General features: G+C 37.2%; 1 protein-coding gene across 3 annotated transcripts in view; it reads right to left on the reverse strand.

Annotated features, from left to right (window-relative positions):
* The window catches only part of NSUN6 (NOP2/Sun RNA methyltransferase 6), a 67,519-nt gene that overhangs the window by 7,994 nt on the left and 47,104 nt on the right, over window positions 1–12,421 (reverse strand). For all 3 annotated transcript variants that reach the window (XR_001603223.2, XM_016213274.2, XM_016213275.2), the window contains exon 9: window positions 6,559–6,707. Coding sequence is in view for 2 of the 3 variants with exons in the window: in XM_016213274.2 (XP_016068760.2) it covers window positions 6,559–6,707 (149 nt within the window). In the remaining variant the exon portion in view is untranslated. The remainder of the gene's footprint in view (window positions 1–6,558; window positions 6,708–12,421) is intronic.

Genomic DNA, 12,421 nt, shown 5'->3' on the forward strand with positions numbered 1-12,421 from the left:
ATTAGGACACAGATTTCTGCTAAAATATAGATGTATAATAAGTTGGGAGATTATTCTATATGTTTAATAAATTATTTTAGTTCGATTTAACCTCCTGATAGATTTACAGCCAAAGGAAGTAAACAAAACTTTAAAACTAAAGCCACCATTTCTAAACTTTGGCACAGACTTACTTGAATAAAAGTAAACAAGAGAAAACAGAATAGATGTAAGAAAGTGTAAGAATTGGAAATAAAGAGAAAAATATCCTAGAAAAAAAAAAGAAAAGACAGACTTATAGCTAATAAGCCAGCTGGGAGATAAAATGGAATGATTAAAATATACTTAATACAGCCCTGGCTGGTGTGGCTCAGTTGGTTGAATGTCATCCCATGCACTGAAGGGTTGCTGGTTCGATTCCCAGTCAGGGCACATGCCCCAGTTTCCGGTTCCAAATCCTGTCGGTACGTGAGGGAGGCAGCTGATCACTGTTTCTCTCTCTCCCTTTCCCTTCTCTCTTTAAAATCAGTAAGAACATATTAAATATATGTAACAAAATAAACAAGAAAAAGGAAAAAAGGATAGGAAAAACAAAATAAATAGCAAGATGGCAGATTTAAAAGGCAGAGTTTGTCATATGTATAAAAGAAAGACCCACCTATGTGCCGCCTACAAGAGATACACGTAGGTAAATGTAAAGATACACACATTCTAAAAGAAAAAAATACTACGCTAATACTAATCAACAGAAAGCTAAAATGACTACCTTTCACACATCCTCAGGTGATTTCAAATCTGATGATGTGATGATGAGACACTCAATATTTACAAGCTCCTATCTTATTTAGTTAATTTCTGAGGAATAAAAAGGCCTGAGTCATTAAAAATTATATGCCCTATTTAAGCAAGTTTTCTGGATACTTTATTGAGGAAAAAATGTTGAATACATTTTCTAATACATAAATAATATTTTTAAATGATTTATCAATGTTTAAACCTAATGTATATCTGGATGCCTCTCACCCTCACATCCTAATGGCACATAATTCCTAAAAACAGCAAATTTAAGTAATAAAGATGTTACCGCTGTAATCAGCTAGTTATTAATATTAATAATAGGAAGAAAGCAAAGGGAAGGCCAGACATTATAAGCATGGTGATCTAGGCAGCTTCACCAGGAAGCTGCAACTTTACACTCCCCGTGGAACCACTGGTCCATTTCCTGAAGACCACTGGGGGAAGGGGAAAGATAGGGGCATTCACAGTGAAGTCGGGGTAATGTAGGGAAGGTGCCTGCCTATCAGTCTAACCTGGGAAAAAGATAACTGGCTAGAGGAGGTGGGGTAACAGCAAGCACCCAAAATCCTGAAGGATTCATTGGACAAGCTCTTTGTTAAAATCCCCAAAGAATTCTCTCTTGTTTCTCTTGCTTCCTTGCCCTTGCACTCACTTGTTCCATGACCCACACTAGCTCACTATGTGGCCCTAGAAGCCATGTGGACCCCACACACAGTGGACTGCAGCTGGGAATACAATCTAACCTAGCCAGATGCTGTACCGAATTGTGCTTTGATATGGAGCAAAGACTCTGGGCACTGGCTTTAATCCTAGCTCTCTGCTAAAGACAAAATGGGACATTTTCCATGGTGGAATGAAGGGAGATGGGACCTTGGAAGGGAAACACTTTAATTTTACATCATCAATAATGCTTTCCATGATACCTCATCCTCCTGTGGGGGCCTCAGGAAATTTCTGTTCCCACGGCACCTCAAGAACTCCACTTTCACCAGTGACAGGTGGGGACATGGAGGACACCCCACCAATTGCCATCCTCAGGCAATTATTCTTGGGGGAGAAAAATCTGAGTTGCAAATTCCTTTTACCAGTCTATATATTTTAACCTTTCAGTAAATACAGAAACTAGAATACCCCTTCCTCAGTAAGTGTAACCAAATGATTGTTTCAAGCCCTAGCCAGTACACTCAGTTGGTTAAGAATGTCATCCAGATATGCTAAGGTTGTGGGTTCAATCCCCAGACAGGGCACATACAAGAATCAACCAATGAATGCATCAATAAGTGAAACAACAAATCAGTGTCTCTCTGTCTCTCTTCCTCCCTCTCTCTAAAATCAACTTAAAAAAAAAAAGTAGAGGGAAGAATCAGGTTAGTTGTTGGAAATGGGTTCCAAAGGTGTGAAGGCAATTCCATCCACCGTTAGCAAAGGGAAATGACCCTTAAATCCTAAAATAATCTATCATTAGGTCAAATGATTGTTTCAAAATACTCTCTATTATGCTGCTTTTTCAAAAAGTGTACATTTTTTTTACAGTTAAAATACGGTTGTTTTTTTTAAATTGATTTTTAGAGAGAGGGGAAGGGAAAGAGCAAAAAATATTGATGTGAGAAACATTGATTGGTTGCCTCTCATACACATCTCAACCAGGGATTGAACCTACAACCTAGGTATGTGCCCTTACTGAGAATCAAACCCGCAACCTTTTGGTGTACAGAACAATGCTCCAACCAACAGAGCCACCCAGCCAGGGATATTGTTTGTTTGTTTTTAAGTTGAAATGGCTATATTAATATAAAGTAAAGTATATTTCAGAGCAAAAAATATTACCAAAAATAAAGGGTGTCATTTCTTAATTATAAAAAAGTCATCAAAAGGACATAATTCTAAGTGGTTCTGTATGATAGCCAAGCTTCAAAATTCATGAAACAAGCACTGATAGAACTGCGATGAGAAGTAGACAAATCCACAATCCTAGCCAGACAAAAATAAATAATAAATAAATAAATAAATAACTCAAGAATAAATTTAACCAAGGAGGTAAAAGACCTGTATGTGGAAAACTATAAAACACTGAAGGAAGAAACTGAAGATATAAATAAATGAAACAATATACCATGTTCATGGATAGGAAGACTTACTATCATTAAAATGTCCATATTATCCTAAGCAATCTACAAATTCAATGCAATCCCCATGGCATTTTTCACAAAAATAGAATAATCCTAAAATTTATTTGAAACCACAAACGATCTCAAATAACCAAAGCAATTTCGAGAAAGTAAAATAAAGTTGGATTTACCATGCTACCTGACATCAAACTATATTACACGGCTACAGTAATCAAAATAGCATGGGATACTGGCATAAAAACAGACACATAGATCAGTGGAACAGAATAAAGAAGGCTGAAATAAGCCCATACCTCTATGGTCAATCAGTCTATGACAAAGAATGCAAGAATATACAATGGGGTAAAGACAGTCTCTTCAATATATGGTGTTGGGAAAACTGAACAGATACATGCAAAACACTGAAACCAGACCATTTTCTTACACTATATACAAGAATAAACTGAAAATGGATTAAGTACATATAAGACTTGAAACCATAAAACTCCTAGAAGAAAACACAGGCAGTAAACTTTGTGACACCACTTTTAGCAATATATTTTTTTCTATATACCTGCTCAGGCAAGGAAAACTAAAGAAAAAAAATTAACAAATGGGACTAAATCAAACTAAAATGTTTTTGCACAGCAAAGGAAACCATCGACAATACAAAAAGGACAAACTACTGAATGGAAAAAGAATTCACCAATGGCACCTCTGATATGGGGATAATATCCAAAATGTGTAAGAAACTTATATAACTCAACCAAAATAACAAATAATACAATTTAAAAATTGGCAGAGAATCTGAATAAACACTTCTCCAAAAAGAATGTACAGATGACTAACAGATGTATAAAAAAGAGGCTAATCATCAGGGAAATGTAAACTAAAACCACAATGAAATACCATTTCACCTGTGTCAGAATGGCTATCATCAATAAATCAACAAACAAGCGTTGTCGAGGATGTGGAGAAAAGGGAACCCTCATGCACTGTTGGTGGAATTGTAAATTGGTGCTGCCAGTATGGAAAACTCTATGGGGGCCCCTCAAAAAAGTAAAAATATAACTACCATATGACCCAGCAACTCCACTTTTGGGTATTTATCTGAAGAAATCCAAAACACTCATTGGAAAAGCTGTATGTACCATTATTTACAACAGTCAAGATATGAAAGCAACCTACGTGTCTATTGATACATGAATGGATAAAGATATGGTACATATATCCAATATTATTCAGCCATAAAAAAAAGAATGAAATCTTACCATTTGCAACAACATGGATGGACCTAGCAAATATTATGCCAAGTGAAGTAAATCCGACAGAGAAAAACAAATACCACATGATTTCACTTATATGTGGAATCCAAAAAATAAAATAAATGAACAAACTAAACAGAAACAAACTCATACAAACAGGGAACAAATTGATGGTTGCCAGATGGGAGGGGGATTGGGAGAAATGGGTGAAAGGTGAAGGGAATTAAGAAGTACAAATTTCCAGTAATAAAAATAGTCATGAAGACGTAAAGTACAGCATGGGGAATTCAGTCAATAATAAAAGCTATATATGATGTCAGACAGGTACTAGACTTAAGGGGGTGATCACTTCATATAAGTGTCTTATTACTGTGTTGTACACCGGAAAGTAATATAATATTGTATATCAACTCGAACTGGAAAAATAAATAAAAATAGGTTTTTCTGATTCCAAGTCCACATTATCAATCAATTTCTGTCCATGCCAGATGGCATTCCTGCTGTATTCTCAATTCTCTCTCATACTGTCAGCTGTTCCTTTTAATTGAGATAACGAATTCTAGGTAGCCTTTCTGAATTTTTTTCTATGGCTTAGAAAGAAAAGCCAAGTGTTTTAAGAGTGTCCTAATTTGCCCTGCCAGTTTGGCTCTGTGATTAGAGCATCAGCCCAGGGTCCAAAGGGAGTCAGTTTGACTCCCAGTCAAGGGCATGTACCTCAGTTGCAGTTCAATTCCCGGCACTGGTTGGGAGCGTGAGGGAGGGAACCAATCAATGTGTCTCTCACGTTGATGTTTCTCTCTCTCTCCCTCTCTCTCTCCCTTCTCCCCCTCCTCCCTCTCTCTAAAAATCAGTGGAAAAAATATCCTCGAGTGAGGATTAAAAAAATAGTGTCCTAATTTTACACCCCCCCCCATCAAAATGGATTTTAGCTATAAATAAAGCTTCTTTTACACTGCATGCTGTTTTAACTCCCAGGATGTGTCCTTCACAGATTGTATAAAAGAAGAAAAAGTTAAATTATACACTACCAGTGCCACCTTTGTGTACGAAAGCAGACAACAGGAGAGATGACTAGAAATGTACTCAAAGACAACTTCAGAGACTGAATATTACATTTATTATTGTTGCAGCACGTATATTTATAATTAAGGCCTGAGTAAAAATAATGAAGTAATCCTTGATCAAATGCTATCTATATTCTATGAAATCTACTGTATCATTTTTGCAAGACTGAGAGAAATCCTCAAATACTCTATCTGGGCTTCTTCTGAAATGTACTGGTGACCAATTAAATGCACAAAGTTTTTATGGTTCTCCTATCTCCTACACTGGACACTGTCACTTCCCATTTTTATTTCTATTGAACTTCCCACTTTTACAAAATTTTTTTAAATTTTTCAATTACAGTTGACATAACAATACTGTATTAGACAGTTATACACCTGGACTTCCCACTTTTAATTTGCTACCTAAAATAATTCAGGAACTCTATTAAAAAGAGTAATTGGTTTTATACATAATTATTTACATAAAGTAATAAACAATCCAGTGACATTTTAAAGATAAAGCAGAATGTTTGAAATTCATTGCATCTCAGTGAAGAAATTCTACTATTGCCTGTAAATGAAACAGTGACATCAATGAAACAGTGACATCAACATAAAGGAAAGCTCCCTGTATTTAAAACTAGGCCTTCTGTCCTTTTTTGTGTGGTAAAATATACATAGTAAATTTACCATATTAACCATGTTTTTTAAATATATACACACATATATAATTGATTTCAGACAGAGGAAGGGAGAGGGAGAGAGAGAGAAACATCAATGATGAGTCATTGATCGGCTGCCTCCTGCACGCCCCCTGCTGGGGATGGAGCCCACAACCGGGCATGTGCCCTGACCAGGAATCGAACCTTGATCTCCTGGATCCTAGGTTGATGCTCAACTGCTGAGCCATGTTTAAGTGTACAGTTCTACGGCATTAAATATGTTCACATTGTTGGGAAACCATCCCCACTATCCATCTCCAGATTATTTTCATCATACGAAACTTAAACTCTGTGCCCATTAAACAGTAACTCCTAATTCTTTCATATCTCCAGCCCCTGGTAACCACTAGTCTCTATAAATTTGCCTATTCTAGTTACCTTATATAAAGGGAATCATACAATATTTGCCTTTTTGTGTCTGGCATAATGTTTTTAAAGTTCAGAATTTCATTCCTTTGTAAGGCTGAATAATATTCGTTTGTAAGTACATTATGCTTATTTATTTATCTGTCAATGGACAATTTGGTTATTTCCAGTTTGGGTTATTGTGAATAACGCTGCTATGAACACTGCTTTCAGTCTTTTAAACATCAAACAAGTGAAGGCCAACTTTCTTTCACAGGGAAGTATTATCACATACCACAGTAAAGAGTTTTCGCTGCAATGGTTGATACGATGTCACTTCCTTCAAAGTCCAAGAGCAAGCCATGTTTGGTCTCTGTCCCATTCCACTGCAGGGTGCATCAAGAAGAATACGGTCAAAAGATTCTGGTAAGAATGGAGGCTCCCCTAGAAAGAGAATTATAAACATATTTGTATATGCCCTATTGGTCTATAATAAAAAAACTCCTGACACAGAAGCAATTATCAGGAATTTAAAATCATAGTCTGGAACAGAAAGCAGAAAAAAGCAATTCCTTCCTTCAATCAAGTAACTGGTGAAACTAATCCTGACTTATATTTAATATAGACCTGACTTCATAAAAAGGTTAAAAATGAGATTATTACAACTGAGGGTTACTCTGTTCATACAGTGCAAACCAAGGCCTAATCAAATGAGACCTTGTATCCCCAATGTCAGATGCCACAAATCATCAGAGCTGGGACCGGGAATGAATTCAAGTCATTTCTGAGAGCCGAGCTGATACTTCCTTTGGTAATCCCTATTGCAGACAGCAGAAAAAGAGAGTATCTATCAGGTTCCAGTCAAACATACTAATTCTGTGGTTTCTCAGGCTCCTTGCTTCTGGGGCCATCAGCAAGGCTACACTCTACACAAGTTAACAGCTCCCTGGATCCAATCTTTCACAGGTTTCCCTCTGCATTCATTTAAGTAATTGTCTCCAATCCAATTTCTGATCTATTTGGTGTTATTGGAGAAAGTCATAAAACCAAACAATCTGTTTATATATTTAAGCTAGCTAACAGCAAGACAATGCTGACGACTGCTTTTGTACAAAGCTAGTGGATTCCCCACAGTACCCACAATATCGTTCCGAATCTCACCAACGTAACTTTCTGCTTTTCTCTGACTGCAAAACTGTCAGACAAAAGTTCCTATCTATTTAACTCATCTCCACCTATAACCATCTTTGCTTTACCTACTGTCTCAGAACACACATCTTTTCAACCTAAATAACTATTTTCAAGCTTCCTGATATACTGATAAATGCTCTCTAGAAAGACTATGCCAATTTACACTTCCATTATCATGGGTGCATCTGTCATCCCCAAATCCTCATCAATCCTTTTATTGGCCAATAGTGTTTTTTCTTCATATGGTCACATTCTTTATTTTTGCCCTTTTTATACTGAGACTGTTGTATTTTCTTATTAATTAGAAGAGTTCTTTGTATATTAAGAATATTAATCTCTTCTCCCAGTTTGTTGGGTCTTTTTATACATGTAATTGTTGAATATCAAATATATCCCTTTCCTTGTTGAGTTTTACCTTTGCTTTCATGCTTTAAAATCTTCTCCATTTGTGCAGTCAGATAAAAGCTCACCTTTATCTGCCTCTAGCTATTTTTACTTTAATTCTTTACAGTAAACTCCTTAATCCATCTTCAAATTACTTTGTGTACATCCTTCCCCTCACCCTCCAACATAATTTGTCTCAGACCTATTTATTAACTAATTTATTCTTTCTTCCAGGTTTGAAATGTTTCTTTTATCGTATGTATAGGAACTAATTTCAAGGGCTTTTGTTTTGCCCCCACTATGCTAGCTATTAATCTATATTTTCTGAGCTCCAAATCTACCCGTCTCTCCTCTGCTGTGTGATGCTGAGGTGGGAACTCTGAACAATTCTCCCTTGCTTTCTGGCTTCCTTTCAAGATTCACTAGTTCCAGGAGATAGAGGAGTGAAGGGGGTGGGGAGATGAGAGACAAGGACTACGGAATGGACTTTATCATTCCTGTTTGCTTCCTACTCCTGTCAAGAGCATCCCAACAGCCCTTTACCTTGGCAGCTGCAGTTTCTAGCTTCTTCCATTAAGTATCAATATGGAGTGGACAGAGACCCCTCCCTCAGAGGTCTAAGCCCCAGTTCCATCACACTGCCTGCTTTGAGTCCTACGGAACGAGCAGCAGCTGGGTAGCACCCATGTCCTCAGAGTTTTGAATTTCAGCTCCATGGAGCCTCTTCTGAGAGCTTTTTGGTTCTAATAAGCAATCCCCCTCCCTTTGTTTCTCCCTTTGTTTCTTTCTGCAGCCATTATCTCTAGGTTGCCTAAGTGATCGCCTTCTGCTGTTTCAGCTCTCCAACATCTATTTAACTGACTCCTTATCCTGTTTATTTGTACTAAATTGTCTCTTTCATATAAATTTATACTAAATTCTCTCTATTGAAATACCTTGCACAGTTTTGTTTTGAATCCTGTGGCAGATGAATTCCCCTAAAATACAGCTCTCAATAAGTTTTTCATTCCTCTGACAATAATAAAACCAAAAATTATCATTAGTTCCACAGCTACCTAACATTCGGAAATAAACTCCTTAGATTAACAAATAAAGACCATTAATAATATGGCCTCATCTACTTATACAGTCAAATTTCTCTGTACTCCTCAATATTCACCAATGTTAAAAACAAAGCAAAACAGAACATTGCTTTGTTACCCAAAATGCATAAACTTTCCTATTTGCATGCCTCTGCTAATTCGCTTTACCTGAGATGTCTTCCGCACTCACTTCCATTTGTCAAAATGCTACCTACCCTTTCAAGGTCTGACAAATGCTACCTCCTCCCTTAAGCTCTTTTTCGACTGTCCCTATGAGAAATAAGCATTTTCTCTGATTTCATTTTGTATATTTTAGGTGCACAGTCTTAAAATATAGTCACTAGTGTTCATGTCTTATCCCCCCCACCCCCCCGTCCCCAGGAACTAAAAAATTCTTAAAAGCCAGGGAATCTGCAAGCCCACAAGATACTTTTGTGTGAACTGGACTAAGGCAATCTGACCTCTGGATTAACATGGTCCTGCACAAGATGAACAGAGCATGGGACAGAATTCAGCCCCCACTCACCCCTCAGCCTGGTGTACTTGCACAGGGCAAAATGGTACACTGTGGCCCTGATAAAGGTAGTAGCAATGCCTAGTCACTGAACTCACTGTTCCTAATAAGTACAATTTTCATAAGAGGTACTGGATGACTATAAATAAAGAAATTTATAAAAAATATTCTAAATCTGTCTTAGATCAGACCAAAAATCACCAAAATGCTCTCCAAATGCACCTGATCCAAGTGAAATTTCTCTTATTCAAAACTAGAAAGACAAGGGATAAACTTATAAGGCTTATATGTAGTGCAAGAGTGCCAGTATTTTTGTTTAGACAAACCTTTTTCTCATAATATGTAATCTTGGAACTACCTTTAGAGATTTGTAAAGCTGCATTCCTTTGGGATGGTGTATAATTTAGAAGCAATTTTACATTAAAAATAAATGAGATTGAGACAACTTTTGGAATGAGGGCATGAGGAGCTCCACAACCTTTTCTCCAATGGAACAAGCATAACTGGTGAAAATTATCAAAAATAAAACCTCCATTTAAAGTCTCTGGAAAATGTCCAGGACATACATCAAATGAAGAAACATTTATTCAAGAAAATACACTACATCTTGGCAAGAACAGTGAGAATCTATGGCAACTGAGCCACAACCCATTCACTCCTTTGACCCAACTGCCTCTCTTTTCCCTGAAGCTCAGAATGAAAGGAGATCCACTTCATGCGGGTGCAGCCAAGAACGCATGGCTCCCTCTCTCCCTAAGCTCCAGGTCAAGGAATATGGTAACTCATCCAGAAAGGCAGGTCTGCCAGTACTTTTCTTCCCTCCCCCTCAGTCCCACATTGCAGAGGTTCAACTCCAGGTAAGAGCACCTGAAAACTCTGGGGCTGCCCTCCTCCACCCAGCCCAATTCATAGGTGGGCAGCTCTACCTTGGGCACAGAAGCTGAGAACAGTAAAGCCCCACTTCCCTTAGCCCAATTCACTGATGATGAGGAAGTTCCACATTAGGAGAGGCAATCTGAGAAAACCAGAGGATGCCGAGCCAACCCAGTACTATGCTGCTCACTCATCAAGTGCCACTCCAAGAGAAACAGGTCACCATCTTGCCCTCATCTCTGGAACAGTGGGCCAGAGGTGAGAGGTCGCAAATAAAGACAGAGCTCAGGTGCTCTCCCCAAGTGAACTGATTTTGACTACAATGATGGAAAGTTTAAGCCTAAGGGCACTCTTGAAAATCATGAAGATTGTGATGGTAAGCAATTAAGAGAAGGCCAGCAGCTCCATGACAGCAATAAGCTAAACCACAGACCTGCCAGAGGTTTACCTGAGAACCAAGAAATGAGACAGCTAAGAAGAGCCCTCCTGGGGTGAGAAGAAACCTCAGAGACAGGCCACAAAGATTACATATGCGATGGACTCCAAAATGTTAGATCAAAATGGTGAAGTAGTTTATGCCCCAGAGCACTGTTGAAAACAACAGCATAATCAACCTGAAATGAGCAGAGGCAAATAACATCTTGTAATACCAACGGAAGCAGACCATTTAACACAAAGATCAGAGAAAGAGACAGTAAAGAGAGCCCCCATAAAACCATTGTCATCCCAGGATTACTGTGTACCTGCCTGCAAAATACAACTTACTAGAACAGTCCAGCCATCACAGTAAACATATAAGCAAACAACTACAAGCCTGGGAAGGAGTGATATGTATCTAGAGTTGTTGCCACTTATTACCGAGTTTTCAACAACAACAAATTATGAGTTATGCAAAGAAACATGAAAGTATGACCCAACACAACAGAAACTCTCTTTGAGAGGTCGTAGATGGCAGACATAGTAAAGACTTTATAGCCAATAAAAAATATGTTCAAAGAATTGAATAAAAAGAAATTATGCTTCAGGAAGCAAAGGAACATACAGCAACAATGTCTCACCAAATAAAACACATCAATAAGTACAAGTTACAAAAAAGAAACCAAAAAAAGGAAATTCTGGAGTTGAATGTGTAATAACAAATGAAAAATTTACTAAAGGGGCTCAATCACAGACTTAAACTGACAGAAAAAAGAATCAGTGTACTTGAAGTTAAAAGAACAGAGATTATGCAATCTAAGATCAGAGACATAAATAGAGCCTCAGAGAAATGTGTGACACCATTAAGTGCACCAATATAGACATAATAAGAGCACCAGAAGAGGAGAGACAAAAAGTAGAAAAATAATTGAAAAAAATTATCCAAGAAGCTCAAATATTAAGTAGGACAAATGCGAAAAGATCAGTAATCAGACACATATTAAAAATTTTGAAAGCCAAAGGCAAAGAAAAAAACCTTTAAAGCTACAAAAGAAAAATGACTCTCATGTACTAGGGAACTATAATAAAATTAAAAGACGTTTTTCTCATCAGGAAGAATAGAGGCCAAAAGGCAGGGAGATGATGTATTCAAAGTATAAAAAGATTATCTTTTAAAAATAAAGGTGAAATAGATGTCCAGCCGGCATGGCTCAGTGGCTGAGTGTCAATCTATGAACCAGGAGGTCACGGTTTGATTCCTGGTCAAGGCATATGCTCAGGTTTCAGACTTGATCCCCAGTAGGGGACATGTAGGAGGCAGCTGATCAATGACTTTCATCGTTTCTTATCTCTCCCTTTCCCTTCCTCGTTCTGAAATCAATAAATGCATAAATAAATAAACAAATGTAAAATAGAGATAAACAAACTGAGGTAATTGTTGCTAGAAACCTGCTTTATAAGAAATACTTTGAAAAGTTCAAGTTGAAAGCAACTGACACTAGAAAGTACTTTGAGTCCACATGAAAAAACAAAGAACACAGGTAAAGGTAATTATGTAATTGTAAAAAATAGTATAAATGTGTATTTCTTCTCTTGATTTAAAAAATCAACTATAAATATGCACATAATTTCACTTATTAACCTATATATGTAATAAAGGTTATATATGTATATATACATACTTATATACACATGTA

Source organism: Miniopterus natalensis, chromosome 1, assembly GCF_054644295.1.
Source record: "Miniopterus natalensis isolate mMinNat1 chromosome 1, mMinNat1.hap1, whole genome shotgun sequence".
In the NCBI taxonomy this organism is placed as follows: Eukaryota; Metazoa; Chordata; class Mammalia; order Chiroptera; family Miniopteridae; genus Miniopterus; species Miniopterus natalensis.